General features: G+C 43.0%; 1 protein-coding gene across 1 annotated transcript; it reads left to right on the top strand.

The window, feature by feature from the left end:
• Window positions 1-3534: 3534 nt before the first annotated feature.
• On the top strand, window positions 3535-16868 carry si:ch211-198m17.1 (protein HEG). Its single transcript, XM_026995797.2, has 13 exons — window positions 3535-3567; window positions 11429-11530; window positions 11767-11868; window positions 11980-12086; window positions 12318-12376; window positions 12463-12602; window positions 13074-13211; window positions 13497-13545; window positions 13808-13845; window positions 14022-14115; window positions 14320-14518; window positions 15269-15280; window positions 15743-16868. The coding sequence occupies exons 3-13, from the start codon at window positions 11850-11852 to the stop codon at window positions 15872-15874; spliced, it is 987 nt and encodes a 328-aa protein (XP_026851598.2). The 5' UTR covers window positions 3535-3567; window positions 11429-11530; window positions 11767-11849; the 3' UTR covers window positions 15875-16868.
• The last annotated feature ends 566 nt before the right edge of the window (window positions 16869-17434 follow it).

Genomic DNA, 17434 nt, shown 5'->3' with positions numbered 1-17434 from the left:
GTGTTGATGTATCTGATGACTGGTAGAGTGTATGTGTTGATGTATCTGATGACTGGTAGAGTGTAGGTGTTGATGTATCTCATGACTGGTAGAGTGTAGGTGTTGATGTATATGATGACTGGTAGTGTGTAGGTGTTGATGTATCTGATGACTGGTAGAGTGTAGGTGTTGATGTATCTCATGACTGGTAGAGTGTAGGTGTTGATGTATCTGATGACTGGTAGTGTGTAGGTGTTGATGTATCTCATGACTGGTAGAGTGTAGGTGTTGATGTAACTGATGACTGGTAGTGTGTAGGTGTTGATGTATCTCATGACTGGTAGAGTGTAGGTGTTGATGTATCTCATGACTGGCAGAGTGTATGTGTTGATGTATCTCATGACTGGTAGAGTATATGTGTTGATGTATATGATGACTGGTAGTGTGTAGGTGTTGATGTATCTGATGACTGGTAGTGTGTAGGTGTTGATGTATCTGATGACTGGTAGTGTGTAGGTGTTGATGTATCTCATGACTGGTAGAGTGTAGGTGTTGATGTAACTGATGACTGGTAGTGTGTAGGTGTTGCATGCCATATCATACCAAGGCTCACAGGCACACGCATGTCATTCATGTGTAGCACACTTTATGATTAAAGATGAATTATCATAGGATTATATAGTAAGGAAGAAATAGAATATTAAGCCATGCTAGGTCTGCACAGTAGGCTGTTTCTTAATTGTTATTACAGTATTAGTATCTGCAGTACTGATACAACAGTCTGTGGGTATATACAAATGAGTCCCATAACCTAACACTCCTGGGTATATTGAGATATATTGCAATTTATTTTGTGCATATTATACAGCCCTATTCATAAGAGGGTATTCACTTTAACAAATGTATAAGGTGTATGATAATGTGTATATATTCTGTATTTGGTGTATATATTGTGTGTTTACATACTTGGGACTTTGGACTTGAGTTCCCACCTGTGTTACAGAGACGGGACAACACAACTGATCTAATGTTAATATATCTCTCTGAAGCAAGACTGTTGATGGAGATGATTGGGTGTCTGGGTGGAGGAATGTGAGGGTGTCTGGGTGAAGGAATATGAGGTATCTGGGTGGAGGACCATGAGGGTGTCTGGGTGGAGGAATGTGAAGATGTGTGGGTGGAGGACCGTGAGGGTGTCTGTGTGGAGGAATGTGAAGGTGTGTGGGTGGAGGACCGTGAGGGTGTCTGTGTGGAGGAATGTGAGGGTGTCTGGGTGGAGGACCATGAGGGTGTCTGGGTGGAGGAATGTGAGGGTGTCTGGGTGGAGGACCATGAGGGTGTCTGGGTGGAGGAATGTGAGAGTGTTTGGGGGGGAGGGTCGCTGCTCAGTACAGGACAGGTGAGCACAAGGTAACAGCCACAACAGGATGCCATCTGTGAAATTCTCATCGCAGCATGTAACATATGTCTAATGTAGGCTCCCTCACAGGCATCAGGGCATGTGTATGCGTGACCAAGTGGATTTGGTAATGTGTGTCTGTCACAGTTTGTTTGTTTGTGTGTGTGTGTGTGAGTGTGTGTCAAGAACCACCCGTCCAATGGTGCCAAATAGCTACATACACAGTGAGGTGTTTTTTTTTTAACACTGTACACTTTCTACATGCCTCTAGGGTATACAGGATATTTATACAGGATATTTATTTAAAAAAAAATTGGATGACAACTTTATGCCATTAACAAATGTTTGTCATTTACCCTCATTTACCATTTAATGTGTGTTTAACTATCATCACAGTCTTTGTAACACCCTCTTCTTGTGGTACCTCGCTAGACTGGTTGTTCGAGGGCCGTCATCTTGTCCCTGGTTTCGCTGTGTGCATCGTGCGTGCATGACCAAGTGTGTACTATATAAACATAGAAACTAAAATAGAAATTAGGACAGATCTTTTGCGCTCTCTTTCTCACACACTCTCTCTCACACTCACTCAAGAGGGCACGCTCTCACGCACGCGCACGCGCACACACACACACGCATGCACACGCACACACACACACACACACACACACACACACACACACACACACACACACACACACACACAAACAAGATTATGTAACCATGCTGTACTCTGAAACTAGAGAGGAAATGAAAAGAAGCCACATGCATGTTTCTGTCTTTTGTGAACAATAAACAAATCATTCAATCTAGAACATTTTTCCAATACATTTAGATTTTCAGCATTACACACCTGCAAGCAAACACACCTGTAGGCAAACAAGTAAACACATTGTTCAATCTAGAACATGTTTTTCCAAAACATTTTGAATTTCAGCATTACACAGCTACAAGCCATCTTTTCCTGCACAATCCAAGCAGACTCTAATTAATTAATTTGTAATGCTTCAATAATCTAATCAAAAAGCACTGCTGATAGAAAGGGCACTGTGTAAGCGTCCAGGATGTGTGTCTGTGTGTACCTGTGTTTCAGTGTCCAGGATGTGTCTGTGTGTACCTGCGTTTCAGCGTCCAGGATGTGTGTCTGTGTGTACCTGTGTTTCAGTGTCCAGGATGTGTGTCTGTGTGTACCTGTGTTTCAGTGTCCAGGATGTGTGTTTGTGTGTACCTGCGTTTCAGTGTGAGAGAAAGTGGTTCTATATGGGTGATCATTAACTTTCTGAATATCAGTATTTATTTTTCTGTGGGTGTGTGCTCTCTATTTGGATAATAAATAGCAATATAGCCCTGTTCTGGCAGGTGGGCATGTTCCCAGCCTCACGTCGGTCCCGTTTCATTTTTCATTGAGCTTTGGTAACTAGGCAATAAACCTCAACACACTACATGTTGCTGTGTTCCTGGAAAAAAATTAAGTTAACTGACTCAGTAAGTTATATATATGTCTAGTATGGAGGGATAGTGAGAGAGAATGAAAGGGAGAGAGAGAAAATGAAAGGAGAGTGAGAGAATGTAAGGAAGAGTGAGGGAGAGAAAACAAAAGGGAGAGACAGAGCAGGAGAGAGTGAAAGTGAGAGAGTGAACATTTTTAAATGTCACTGCCTTTTTTAAATTTAACTTTGTATCTTTGATTTGCCTAGGCTTTCTATCTGAGAACAATCTGATAGAACAGTAAGAGGCTAGCAAAGTCATGATCTCACTTAGCCTGTTAGATACAATGGAAGTGTCAGTATAAGAATAAACTGCATACAAACAAGGATCTGGAAAAATCTAGCAAACTTTGGTCCCTTCGTGTTTGACCATGGGTCAGTGTGATTATTGCTTGTAATCACAGTGACACAGTTAGGTCCCCTACTGGTAGAAAACAAGATAGCACAGTGGATCTCAAAACAGCCATACACTATGATTTCAGAATGGGAAGTGTTTCTAAAATGTCTTGCTAGCTGCTTGCTGTGCATTGTGCAGAATTACCACTCCTTTCTGTGTTTGTACATGTTTAATGTAATCTAGTTCCTATTTATTTATTTTTATATGTGTGTTTACAGCTCTCATGGCTACAACAGACTCACCCACAGTTTCCAGCATGACCACATCCATGACTGCTTCCACGACAACAACAGACTCTGCTGTGAAAGGTTCAACTAACCATAATTCCACAGACAACCAGACCACAATTTCTCACAACACAACATATTCCACTACCCATAATTCCACAGACAGCCAGATTATGATCTCTCAAAGCACAACGGATTCCACTACCCATAATTCCACAAACAGCCAGATTATGATCTCTCAAAGCACAACGGATTCCACTACCCATAATTCCACAGACAGCCAGATTATGATCTCTCAAAGCACAACATATTCCACTACCTATAATCCCACAGACAGCCAGACTACGGGTTCCATTGCACACAATCCCACAGACACGGTCTCCCAGTCCTACATGACCTCCACTGAATCTACAAATTCCCTCACCCCTGTAGTGACCTCAGACATCCAGACCACAAGCTCTCACAGTACAAAGGTTTCCAGTAATCCCACAGAAACGTTCCCCCAGTCCTACATGACCTCCGCTGAATCTACAAATTCCCTCACCCCTGTTGTGACCACAGACATCCAGACCACGATCTCTCATGGCACTGAGGATCTTTTGTCTGCCACTTGGATGAGTGAGTCCACAAACTCCACCCACACAGCAACAAGAATGGTCTCATCAGCCACACCCACTGCACCTGGAAATGAAAGCCCCGCCTCCGTGCCCATTAGCGCCGAGTCCTCATGGCACACTACTACTGGCTCTGAACTTACCACCTTCTCGACATCAACTAATGTTTCTATGGAAAAGGAGTCTTCAGCTACTGCTAATACCCATAGCAGCATGACAGCCATCTTCTCAAGCACTGAGACTACTGCTTCACCCTCCATTGTGCCCAGCACTGCACCGCCCTCCATGCCTACGCACGCTCCATCAGATGCAGGTAGGGGTCACTGCCAAACATGGAGGTATGTATGTATGTCATCTAGGCAAGGTTATTCATATAGTACAGTTCATACACGAAAGAAAATACACAAAAAGTAATATTAAAAGATCATTTACAATTATAAAGATGAAATTAATTAAAAATGTAAGGTTAAATATGTGATATGTACATACTTACAATATAAAAATAGCTCTACTAATACATAAGAACCCAAGTATGGGTATTTTAACTTCTGTACTACAATGCAAGGTGAAGAGATGTGTATCATTATTTGGGATTGTTGAGTGCAGATCTGGTCTGTCTTATTTCTAGCGTCCAGAAAACATCTGTTAATTTATAACAGATTTCCTCACATAATACCAAATTAATGGGGTTGGTAAAAGGCTGTAACCCTGACTAGCTAATGTGCATTCTTCATAGTTCTGAAAATGTTTAAAATATGCAGTCAAATTTTGTTTTTGGAAATATGTTTTTGACCATTTGCAATCACTTGGAAATACATGTGGTGTATTCCATTCCATTTATAATTTTTTGTACATAAAGTTTATTTTTACCTGCATAAAGATTTTGTATCTCTTCCATAGTCACATTTCCCTTTTAGTTATAGTTATAACATAGCTTATACTTGTTTGTTTGTGTGTGTGTGTGTGTGTGTGTGAGAGAGAGAGAGAGAGAGAGAGAGAGAGGAGAAAAACAGCAAAAGAGACAGAGAAAGCTGGGTTTAAAATTGTTTTGTGCTCATGATTTACAAATACAGAGGGTAGATGTTCAGAAAAGGTGTCCTTTAAACTAAGGATGGGTGTTGGACTATATTTGTGATTTTTTGAATTTCCTACAGAGACCAGCCAAAGCAGTATGAGGTTGACCAGTGATCGTACATCACCAGTCAGTACAAGTACACCCATAACGCCCTTCACTGAGGAAACAGAGACCAGCCAAAGCAGTATGGCATCAACCAGTAATCCTACATCATCAGTCAGTACAAGTATACCCACAACGCCCTTCACTGAGGAAACAGAGACCAGCCAAAGCAGTATGGCATCAACCAGTAATCCTACATCATCAGTCAGTACAAGTATACCCACAACGCCCTTCACTGAGGAAACAGAGACCAGCCAAAGCAGTATGGCATCAACCAGTAATCCTACATCATCAATCAGTACAAGTATACCCATAACGCCCTACACTGAGGAAACAGAGACCAGCCAAAGCAGTATGGCGTCGACCAGTAATCCTACATCATCAATCAGTACAAGTATACCCATAACGCCCTTCACTGAGGAAACAGAGACCAGCCAAAGCAGTATGGCGTCGACCAGTAATCCTATATCACCAATCAGTACAAGTACACCCATAACGCCCTTCACTATGGAAACAGAGACGAGTGAAAGCAGTATGGCGCCGACCAGTAATCCTACATCACCAATCAGTACAAGTACACCCATAACACCCTTCACTATGGAAACAGAGACAAGTGAAAGCAGTATGAGGTCAACCAGTAATCCTACATCATCAGTCAGTACAACTATATCCATAACACCCTTCACCGAGGAAACAGAGACCAGCCAAAGCAGTATGGCTTCAAACAGTAATCCTACATCACCAGTCAGTACAAGTACACCCATAACGCCCTTCACTATGGAAACAGAGATGAGTGAAAGCAGTATGGCGTCGACCAGTAATCCTACATCACCAGTCAGTACAAGTATACCCATAACGCCCTTCACTATGGAAACAGAGACCAGCCAAAGCAGTATGACATCAGCCAGTAATCTTACATCACCATTCAGTACAAGTACAGCCATAACGCCCTTCACTATGGAAACAGAGACGAGTGAAAGCAGTATGAGGTCGACCAGTAATCCTATATCACCAATCAGTACAAGTATACCCATAACGCCCTTCACTGAGGAAACAGAGACCAGCCAAAGCAGTATGGCATCAACCAGTAATCCTACATCATCAGTCAGTACAAGTACACCCATAACGCCCTTCACAGAGGAAACAGAGACGAGTGAAAGCAGTATGGCGTCGACCAGTAATCCTACATCACCAGTCAGTACAAGTATACCCATAACGCCCATCACTATGGAAACAGACACGAGTGAAAGCAGTATGGCGTCGACCAGTAATCCTACATCACCAGTCAGTACAAGTATACCCATAACGCCCTTCACTGAGGAAATAGAGACCAGCCAAAGCAGTATGGCATCAACCAGTAATCCTACATCACCTGTCAGTACAAGTACACCCATAACACCCTTCACTATGGAAACAGAGACAAGTGAAAGCAGTATGAGGTCGACCAGTAATCCTACATCACCAGTCAGTACAAGTATACCCATAATGCCCTTCACTATGGAAACAGAGACCAGCCAAAGCAGTATGACATCAGCCAGTAATCCTACATCACCAGTCAGTACAAGTACACCCATAACACCCTTCACTATGGAAAAAGAGACGAGTGAAAGCAGTATGAGGTCGACCAGTAATCCTACATCACCAGTCAGTACAAGTATACCCATAATGCCCTTCACTGAGGAAACAGAGACCAGCCAAAGCAGTATGGCATCAACCAGTAATCCTACATCACAAATCAGTACAAGTACACCCATAACGCCCTTCACTGAGGAAACAGAGACGAGTGAAAGCAGTATGGCGTCGACCAGTAATCCTACATCACCAATCAGTACAAGTACACCCATAACGCCCTTCACTATGGAAACAGAGACAAGTGAAAACAGTATGAGGTCGACCAGTAATCCTACATCATCAGTCAGTACAAGTATACCCATAACGCCCTTCACCGAGGAAACAGAGACCAGCCAAAGCAGTATGGCATCAAACAGTAATCCTACATCACCCGTCAGTACAAGTACACCCATAACGCCCTTCACTAGGGAAACAGAGACGAGTGAAAGCAGTATGACATCAGCCAGTAATCCTACATCACCAGTCAGTACAAGTACACCCATAACACCCTTCACTATGGAAACAGAGACCAGCCAAAGCAGTATGACATCAGCCAGTAATCCTACATCACCAGTCAGTACAAGTACACCCATAACACCCTTCACTATGGAAACAGAGATGAGCCAAAGCAGTATGGCATCGACCAGTAATCCTACATCACCAATCAGTACAAGTATACCCATAACGCACTTCACTATGGAAACAGAGACCAGCCAAAGCAGCATGACATCAGCCAGTAATCCTACATCACCACTCAGTACAAGTACACCCATAACGCCTTTCACTATGGAAACAGAGACGAGCCAAAGCAGTATGGCATCGACCAGTAATCCTATATCACCAATCAGTACAAGTACACCCATAACGCACTTCACTATGGAAACAGAGACCAGCCAAAGCAGTATGACATCAGCCAGTAATCCTACATCACCAGTCAGTACAAGTATACCCATAACGCACTTCACTACAGAAACAGCAGCAGCAACAGCTATTACTACCATAAAAACAACAGCATCTGGAAGTACTGAAAATACACCATTAACTACTGCTATGACAAACATTACAGCAACCACAACAATAGGGAATTCTATAACTACACCTTTCACTTCCATCACAGCACTTCCATCAGAAACAACAGCTCCAGGAAATAATACATTGACACCCTTAACTACAATCACAACAGATATTACAAGCACACCATCAAATATAACCACACATAATACTTCTGCAACCACATTAAGCAAAGCTACACCCATGACTGTAACACTAACAACAGCACAAAGCAGTGTTACGAGTACAGTTGGAAAACCGATCAGTACCACAGCAACTAGCAAAAACAGCATAAGCACTGTAGCAACTACATTCACAACCATGACACCAGTCCTGGACAATACTACAATGACACACCCAAACAAGTCTACAGCTCCATCGATAACTCCATCTCCATCTCCAGCGAGCAATGCCACAAGGCCAGGATCCATCACTACTCCACAGGGTAACAACACCATAACAAACACAACAAACAACATAAACACTGTAGCAACTACACTCACAACCATGACACCAGTCCTGGACAATACTACAATGACACACCCAAACAAGTCTACAGCTCCATCGATAACTCCATCTCCATCTCCAGCGAGCAATGCCACAAGGCCAGGATCCATCACTACTCCACAGGGTAACAACACCATAACAAACACAACAAACAACATAAACACTGTAGCAACTACACTCACAACCATGACACCACTCCTGGACAATACTACAATGACACACCCAAACAAGTCTACAGCTCCATCGATAACTCCATCTCCGTCTCCAGTGAGCAATGCCACAAGGCCAGGATCCATCACTACTCCACAGACTAACAACACCATAACAAACACAACAAACAATATAAGCACTGTAGCAACTACACTCACAACCATGACACCAGTCCTGGACAATACTACAATGACACACCCAAACAAGTCCACAGGTCCTTCGATAACTCCGTCTTCAGTGAGCAATGCCACAAGGCCAGGATCCATCACTACTCCACAGACTAACAACACCATAACAAACACAACAAACAATATAAGCACTGTAGCAACTACACTCACAACCATGACACCAGTGCTGGACAATACTACAATGACACACCCAAACAAGTCTACAGCTCCATCGATAACTCCATCTCCGTCTCCAGTGAGCAATGTCACAAGGCCAGGATCCATCACTACTCCACAGACTAACAACACCATAACAAACAATATAAGCACTGTAGCAACTACACTCACAACCATGACACCAGTCCTGGACAATACTACAATGACACACCCAAACAAGTCCACAGGTCCTTCGATAACTCCGTCTCCAGTGAGCAATGCCACAAGGCCAGGATCCATCACTACTCCACAGACTAACAACACCATAACAAACATAACAAACAATATAAGCACTGTAGCAACTACACTCACAACCATGACACCAGTCCTGGACAATACTACAATGACACACCCAAACAAGTCCACAGGTCCTTCGATAACTCCGTCTCCAGTGAGCAATACCACAAGGCCAGGATCCATCACTACTCCACAGACTAACAACACCATAACAAACACAACAAACAATATAAGCACTGTAGCAACTACACTCACAACCATGACACCAGTCCTGGACAATACTACAATGACACACCCAAACAAGTCCACAGGTCCTTTGTTAACTCCGTCTCCAGTGAGCAATGCCACAAGACTAGGATCCATCACTACTCCACAGACTAACAACACCATAACAAACACAACAAACAATATAAGCACTGTAGCAACTACACTCACAACCATGACACCAGTGCTGGACAATACTACAATGACACACCCAAACAAGTCTACAGCTCCATCGATAACTCCATCTCCGTCTCCAGTGAGCAATGCCACAAGGCCAGGATCCATCACTACTCCACAGACTAACAACACCATAACAAACAATATAAGCACCGTAGCAACTACACTCACAACCATGACACCAGTCCTGGACAATACTACAATGACACACCCAAACAAGTCCACAGGTCCTTCGATAACTCCGTCTCCAGTGAGCAATGCCACAAGGCCAGGATCCATCACTACTCCACAGACTAACAACACCATAACAAACAATATAAGCACTGTAGCAACTACACTCACAACCATGACACCAGTCCTGGACAATACTACAATGACACACCCAAACAAGTCCACAGGTCCTTCGATAACTCCGTCTCCAGTGAGCAATGCCACAAGGCCAGGATCCATCACTACTCCACAGACTAACAACACCATAACAAACACAACAAACAATATAAGCACTGTAGCAACTACACTCACAACCATGACACCAGTCCTGGACAATACTACAATGACACACCCAAACAAGTCTACAGCTCCATCGATAACTCCATCTCCATCTCCAGTGAGCAATGCCACAAGGCCAGGATCCATCACTACTCCACAGACTAACAACACCATAACAAACACAACAAACATAAACACTGTAGCAACTACATTCACAACCATGACACTAGTCCTGGACAATACTACAATGACACACCCAAACAAGTCCACAGGTCCATCGATAACTTCATCTCCGTCTCCAGTGAGCAATGCCACAAGGCCAGGATCCATCACTACTCCACAGACTAACAACACCATAACAAACACAACAAACAATATAACCACTGTAGCAACTACACTCACAACCATGACACCAGTCCTGGACAATACTACAATGACACACCCAAACAAGTCCACAGGTCCATCGATAACTTCATCTCCGTCTCCAGTGAGCAATGCCACAAGGCCAGGGTCCATCACTACTCCACAGAGTAACAACACCCTAACAAACACAACAAACATAAGCACGGTAGCAACTACACTCACAACCATGACACCAGTCCTGGACAATACTACAATGACACACCCAAACAAGTCCACAGGTCCATCGATAACTCCATCTCCGTCTCCAGTGAGCAATGCCACAAGGCCAGGATCCATCACTACTCCACAGACTAACAACACCATAACAAACACAACAAACAATATAAGCACTGTAGCAACTACACTCACAACCATGACACCAGTCCTGGACAATACTACAATGACACACCCAAACAAGTCTACAGCTCCATCGATAACTCCATCTCCATCTTCAGTGAGCAATGCCACAAGGCCAGGATGCATCACTACTCCACAGACTAACAACACCATAACAAACACAACAAACATAAACACTGCAGCAACTACACTCACAACCATGACACCAGTCCTGGACAATACTACAATGACACACCCAAACAAGTCCACAGGTCCATCGATAACTCCATCTCCGTCTCCAGTGAGCAATGCCACAAGGCCAGGATCCATCACTACTCCACAGACTAACAACACCATAACAAACACAACAAGCATAAGCACGGTAGCAACTACACTCACAACCATGACACTAGTCCTGGACAATACTACAATGACACACCCAAACAAGTCTACAGCTCCATCGATAACTCCATCTTCGTCTCCAGAGAGCAATGCCACACGGCCAGGATCCATCACTACTCCACAGAGCAATGTCACCATACGTCCAGTCACCTCTGCCTCTGTTACCAACACAGCAACACTACCAGGTTTGGAAGTGCTTCTCTGCCATTTGTGTGTTTAATACTTACACCAAAAAGCAAAGAAGAGACTTCTAATTTGAATTTATTTAATGTATTTGAGATCTGGTGAGTTGTTTGTGTGTACAGCCATGAGCAATGTGTGGTTGCACTTCAATCCAGCATATATGACAAGTCCACATAGATCACTCTCTCTCTCTTTCACCCTCCCTCGTTCTTTCTCTGTGTCTCTGTCCCTCCTCCAGGCAACTGTCCGACTGGGTCCTGTCCACGTCTCAGTGTGTGTATAAACACCACCTGCGTATGCATAGCTGGAACCATCCTCTCAATGGGCAACTGTTTAGAAGGTCAGGGTCAGAGATCAAGGCTCAACAATAAAGAATCATAAATAATTTTAGCTGAAGTGCTTTACTGCTCCTCTCCCCTATCTCTCTTTCTCCCTCTCGCTCTCTCGTTAGCAAAAGTGTTCCCAGGTGTTCTGCGTGTGAACCGTTCGTTTGTGGACCAAATGAAGAACAGTCATTCTCAGGAATTCCACCAGTTTGCTGCTGAATTGTCTGGACAGGTGAGGCTCCATCTGTTCAGCACTGAAACCCACACAAGTCCTCCTCTTGCTACAGTAAATCTCACCTGTGTAATACAGAATAGACATGATGCAAACCACAGATTTGGGAAAAATCACATGCATTATGTAATCATGTTGAAATGCACATTATTTACACAACTATATCAACTACTAGTAGTGCAGAACATTTACACAAGCGATGTTTGCTTACTGTCTCTTCCTCTCTCCCAGCTGTATCAAGCTTTGCACCCTCTGTCAGACTACATAGAGCTCAAAACTCTGAATCTATCGTAAGTGTCCTCACTGAGCAAGTTTTGCCAGCCCTATTCCCATGTAAGATCTTTGCTAAGCAGGCGTCTGTGCTCTGTGTCCGCAGATCTGGCAGTGTGGTGGCTGTAGTGAACAGCATTTTTGAGCCGACCTCCAGAGTTTTACGCCAGGCAGTCACCACTGCCATCAGCGCAGCCATTAACAGCAGCAGCAGTGGAAACATTCTGGCCAATGCCACTTATTATGGTGAGCCCAGCTATGGTCAGGCTAGTAGTGGTGAGGTTAGCCATGGTCAGGCTAGTAAACACTGTTATGAGAATGAATATATATATATATATATATATATATATATATATATATATATATATATATATATATATATATATATATATATATATATATATATATATATATATATAGAGAGAGAGAGAGAGAGAGAGAGAGAGAGAGAGAGTACGTTTGCATAAACAGCATTTACAACTTCAATGAATTTGGCTCACACAAAAACAAACAAAACAAAAAAACAAAAGAGAGACAGAAAGGAGCCAAAAATGATGAGCACAGAGTCAGTGACATGCCTTCAGAGTACAGCAGTGATCTACCTTTAGCTGACTGTACAATATGTGGCACCCTAGTAGGTGGAGGTACAGAGGAGGTCTGTAAGTGTGTAGACATGTCATGTTGATGTGTGCTTGACTCCCTTCGCTCTCCCCACAGCTACGAGTCTGTGTAATCAGATTCCGTTTCCGTGTGACTTCAGCACAACACAATGTAGCGACAGTGGTATCGGCCTTACGAATTGCACCTGCTTGCCTGGATTTATAGCAAATGAATACTCTCCAAGGAGCTGTATAGGTTTGTATATGTGTGTGTGTGTGTGTGTGTAGGCGAGTGAGCTCATATCTGTAACTTACAAGCTTCCAGGCTGTTTTATTATATGTAATTTTTTAATGGTACAGACAAAGAGGAAAGTAGTGTGTGTGTGTGGATTCAAAGAACATGTGGCTCATTTGTTTACAGGTTATTTCCATGATTATGGGGCATGTAGTCCCTGTTTACCGAGGTTATCTGGCCCAAAAAGTGGCAGGACATAAACAAATAATATGCAGCCTATTCTAACACTGTCTGTTCCGTTCTCAGCATGTCCCCCTGGCTCCAGATCCAATAACGACCACACCGACTGCACGCCGTAAGTGTCCCATCCTTACCCTCCAAGGGAGAGGGAGGTAATATTTATTGCATCCTTAAATTAAGACTCTTAGAACTGACAGTGAAAAGGCTGTTTTAAATATTTTTTTTCATATATACTTTTTTAACTCGTTTGACTTCAATATAGCCAGCCTGTGATTACCTCACTTGTGCCCTCTACAGCTGTAAAGATGTAACGCCACTGTAACCAACTGTTGATTTGCTTTGACATCAGTGTTAGTAATTTTCTTGATTATTTCCAGGTGTCCATTTGGTTATTCTGGCTTCAACTGTAATGACTGTAAGTTAGTCATTTATTTTTGGCTTGGACTGACTTGATTTTTTAAAATATAAGAACACTAATGGATGACCATTATTATTATTATTTATTATTATTATCATCATTACTTTTATTAATATTTGATCTGTCTACACTAGAGCCTTATTAAGGGGGGGTGTGTGTTTTTTCTGTGATAGCGTCTTTGGTGGCACTGGTGGTTGTAGCTTGCGTTTTAGGGGCGCTTCTGCTTATCCTACTACTTGCCATCCTTGTCTACGGTATTATACGCAGGTGGGTACATTAATGGAACGTAGAGGCCGTGAGCATGAGAGAGAGCACACAATGCTGTTTGTTTGTATTTCTGACCTTAAAGCTACAGAATTCATTACATTTTAATCTATTAATTTTTTCCATCTCCTACAGAAAAATTTACAATGATGTTTACCTGATTTACCTGATGTTTCTGTGTGTGGTTTTGGGTGGGTGTGTCTACAGGAGAAACTCTAGGCGCATGAGCTACGACACCTGTCTTTACCCTCTGGACGAAGGACGCTCCTTGCACTCGCAGAGCTTTACGCCATTCCCCCGTGCCTCTGCCATACCCTCACAGCCTAATGGCGCAGGTGCCAGTGTGGAGCGGCTGGACCCGGGCACCAGGCCTGTAAGTGTCTGGAAACCCCCCAACAACGTACTGGTGAGTGTTCCCAACGCTACTGCCACCTCACCTCATCCATGCTGGTAGAATCCGCCAACTGTACCTTGGCACACATTGGCTGATTCAGACTATGCCCATAAATCAGTAGTCAGATCAACAGCCAGGACAAATTACTTAAGTAGGTGGCAAGTCTTCACTTTTCTTCTTCAGCTGTTTCACTGACAACTTTTGCTGATAGTAAGCCCCCCTCAATAATCTCAATGTTGTATCCTGAATAACCCACTGTGACAAGAGTACACATGAAGCACCTACTTGCTTGTACCCAGCACACGTTTCAGTAATGAGAGCACCACTGCCACCCACTGTATGGGAGCAGGACCACGCCGCTGATGAAGAGATGAAGAATGAAGAGATCCGTGGCACAGAGCAGAACAGTGTTCTGAATTGCGTTTCCATAATTGCAGCATGGACTTGAAGCACGTCTACTCATGAATGAACAAAAACACAAAGCACACAAGCTAACTCAAATGACTTGCACATTGTGTATGTAATTGAGAGCTAATATGTTAATCGCCTCATGTGATCTGAATCCCAAATGCTTTCACTTCCACATTGGTCAGGGTAGCTTCCACACCATACAGCACCAATATCCCCATACAGAAGCACATGAGACCTGTTCCCTTGTGAATAAATCCATATGTGTATGTGTGTGTGTGCGTGTGTTGTGTGTGCTGACTCCACGCTTTACCCTGCATGTTTCTCCCTCCCTCCATTCTGATGCTTTAGAAGATGAGAGGAAAGGTAAGACTGTATGCCCTATCTGCTCACCTCGCAACTCGCCCGGCCAATCACTCTGCCATGGTGTGTGTGTGTGCGCGTGTGTGTGTTGGTGTACGATTCCCACTCTCTCTTGGTACTCTGCAACTCTTTTAGTGCACAACACTATATAACCCAGTCTACCATGTTGGGTCCTGTCCACCATTTTTATCTTGGTCATAAAATGGCCTTTATATCACCCACTTTGCATGGGTGATATAAGTTTCCTTTATTAATGAGCCACCTGTTCTTTATTAATGAGCCACTTGTATTCATGGGTTGATTAAATGAAAATTCAAGTGAACAATCGGTGTGTGTATGGGCACAGGTATATGTGTCTGTCCTGGGTTTTGGTGTCTAAGTAGGAGAGGGGGTGGGGTGAGGATGAAGGTGTTTGGCATATGTTGACCGGTTTATGTGTAATACTCATTAGTGCATCTCTTTCAGACGGGCTCCTATGATGTCATCCCCATCAACCTGAACACATTTACGGGTGAAAGCCCTTCACGCTACACATACTTCCCTGAGGGCCAAGAAAACCCTTCCTTCGTAGATGTAAATGAGCAAAGATCAACATGAGGGGGTGAGAGAGCAGCGCTGTGCAGTTACAGGAAGAAGGGAGAAAAGATTCGAGAAAGAATAACGGCCACAAACTGATTCATGAGGACACAGGTCCAACATGTGTAGCTCGGAGTGAGCAGACTGCTCGTTGTCTACCTGACTGATCTGTTGTGTCCTATGTCTCAGGTCAGGTCATATTCAGGAAACATTTAACCAAGCCTTTGCCTGATTTTTACAGTCTGAATTTTGAGCATGTGAAACTCTTAGCACACTATAGCTAAATTTGCTGCATTTGACACCTTGCCCATAAATGATCTGAAAGATCATTTTTAGATCTAGTGCATGCTTGGTTTTATTTATTTGATGATTCTTATATTTTGTTTTAGATCATTCACTTGAAATGTGTGGGACATAAGAAATCTTCCCACATTGCACCTGGATACTGTATTTATCCCCTGTCCTTAATCTGTTTTCTTGGGAATTGGGAAGGGTTTAAAAAAAAAACTTCCATAGAAATATTAAGGAACACTAAAAAAATGTAGTCAGTGATACTCAGATCAAGATTTTATTCAGTTCTGTGGAGGATCATTGTGCTTTCTGAATCTAGTGATCCTTCTACCTCTAGAAGCAACTCTCCATTACACCACCTTTCAACTTGGGACAGGGTTTAGTCATTCATTGATATTGTTTTTCTCTTTGCTTTGTGATACATTTATTGATTTGCCTTCTGCATGTTTTGCACAGAACTGAGGTAGTTAAAGTGGAGGTTTAAGAAGGGTCAGCCCTGTTTGCTAGGGGATGTTTTGATTTCTCTTTTTGTAAGTCCATATTCAGATATACCAGAATACTCTCTGGCTCTCAGTGATCCATTATAATAAATAGGATCCTTATGCAACACAGAGGAAAATCCTTTTTTACAGTATGTGCCAATATTTATTCAATCGAATAATACAATTTGTATGACGTTGTTTTCATGTCTGAGTCTGCAACCATGTGATTTGCTAAATGTGCATCTAGTTGTGTAAAATGAACATTTTTTCCAAATAGTAGTTATATTTATGAAAGGAAAATAAATGTTTTAGATAATAAGGTTGTACATTCTTCATATTTTGGTTATAGTTTGGTTTTGTTCTGTACATATCATGCATGTCCATACCTCCTCCTTTCAGCCACTTGCGTCTTGCATTGACCTTTCAGTCATTACCCAGAGTTCATAACCACAAGTGAGAATGAGGATGTGGATCAAATTATAAACTGAGAGCTTCGCTTTATATCTAATCTGCCTCTTCACCACCACAGTCCGGTACAGAGGCCGCATTACTGCAGCTACTGCTCCTAATCTGTCGTCAATCTGAAGAGCCCGCCTCCTATCACTCGTGAACAAGACCTTGAGATACCTGAACTCCTTCATTTTGGGGAGGACCTTAAGGGAGGACCTTGGGTTGTCCTTTTCTGAGAGATAACCATGGCCTTGGATTTGGAGGTGCTGACTGGCAATACCAACCACTTCACATTCAGCTGAAAACCTCTCAAGTTCCCGGGGGGGGGGGACACACACCTGAAATTATTCAACAGTGA

The sequence above is a fragment of the Electrophorus electricus genome, chromosome 1 (assembly GCF_013358815.1).
Source record: "Electrophorus electricus isolate fEleEle1 chromosome 1, fEleEle1.pri, whole genome shotgun sequence".
Taxonomy (NCBI): domain Eukaryota; kingdom Metazoa; phylum Chordata; class Actinopteri; order Gymnotiformes; family Gymnotidae; genus Electrophorus; species Electrophorus electricus.
The sequence above is the reverse complement of the archived record's forward strand: the minus strand, read 5'-3'. Positions and strand labels throughout refer to the sequence as shown.